The sequence below is a fragment of the Loa loa genome (assembly GCF_000183805.2).
Source record: "Loa loa unplaced genomic scaffold supercont3.273, whole genome shotgun sequence".
NCBI classification, from domain to species: domain Eukaryota; kingdom Metazoa; phylum Nematoda; class Chromadorea; order Rhabditida; family Onchocercidae; genus Loa; species Loa loa.
Window position 1 is genome coordinate 4,798 of NW_018108453.1, and position 1,152 is coordinate 5,949.

Here is a 1,152-nt window from a genome sequence, read left to right on the forward strand (position 1 = left end):
TTATTACGATGTATTAAGATTATATTTTATTACGATTATTATGATTTCATATTATTCAACTATTTCATATGGTTAATAACTTAGCTGATTACATGAAATCGTTAAAAAACTTTAATGATAAAAGGCCGGAAATTTAAACTGTCCCATTGCACCTAATTAGTAATAATGATGACAATTCAATACTATTTCGTTCAAGTTGACTCATTGCTCATACATTTACCTTAGTCATAAGGAAAGTATTGCTTACGAAACTAGCCATGAATAAACAAGGCCAAGAAGGTATTACTAATAAATAATAGCGGTAAATATTACTGAAAAGTAATTATTAATAGACATTAAAGGAATTGAATTCTTAAGCTCATTTATATGAATGGATTATTGAAAATTCGCTTTTATTTCATTGAATCTTATGAATAAATAATTTATTTATTGCTAATTCGTTAGGTTTTGACGTAAGCATTGAGATGCTTTTGTGCTGCAAATATTTTTTTAGCATGTCGAGAATAAGATGACAAAATTTAAATCATTGCCGCATATTTCCGGCGTAAGCGCAAAAAAAAAAAGAACAAATCTTGCCGTTTGAGTACGCACACATATATAAATGATAAGAAAAAGCGTATTTATTTTATTATCGAACGGAAATACTTTTGGAAAGCAATGTGTTTTGCTGAAAAAAACTTATTGGTGTAGCTGCGGTAATTGCGGTAGTTGCGGTAGTTGCGGCAATTGTGGTAGTTGCGGTAGTTGCGGTAATTGTGGTAGTTGCGGTGATTGCAGTAATTGTGGTAGTTGTGGTAGTTGTGGTAGTTGCGGTAATTGCAGTAATTGTGGTAGTTGTGGTAGTTGCGGTAGTAGCAGTAGTTGCGCTCGTACTTTCATCATCGGAATTAATTCTTATCCGAAAGTTTGCTAATTCTACTATTAATTTCATACTATTAACTAATTTCCTACTAATTCTACTATTAACATACTCATGTGAAAATTTTTTCGTTTCCAGTAAATCCAAAATGTCAAATGTGTTAAACTCTGTAATTCATTCGTCTCCATTCAAATGTCTTTTGATTTAAATTGTGTTTTGGCGTAGGATTTGTCAACGATTTTAGTAAGTAATTATTTTGAAAGTATTTGTTACTAAGTAACGATAGAAATTAT

General features: G+C 30.6%; 1 protein-coding gene across 1 annotated transcript; it reads right to left on the minus strand.

Moving 5' to 3' along the window:
* Positions 1-678: 678 nt before the first annotated feature.
* LOAG_11736 (hypothetical protein) lies at positions 679-879 on the minus strand (the record flags this gene model as incomplete). Its single annotated transcript, XM_003147254.1, has 1 exon — positions 679-879. The coding sequence occupies one exon, from the start codon at positions 877-879 to the stop codon at positions 679-681; it is 201 nt and encodes a 66-aa protein (XP_003147302.1).
* Positions 880-1,152: the final 273 nt, after the last annotated feature.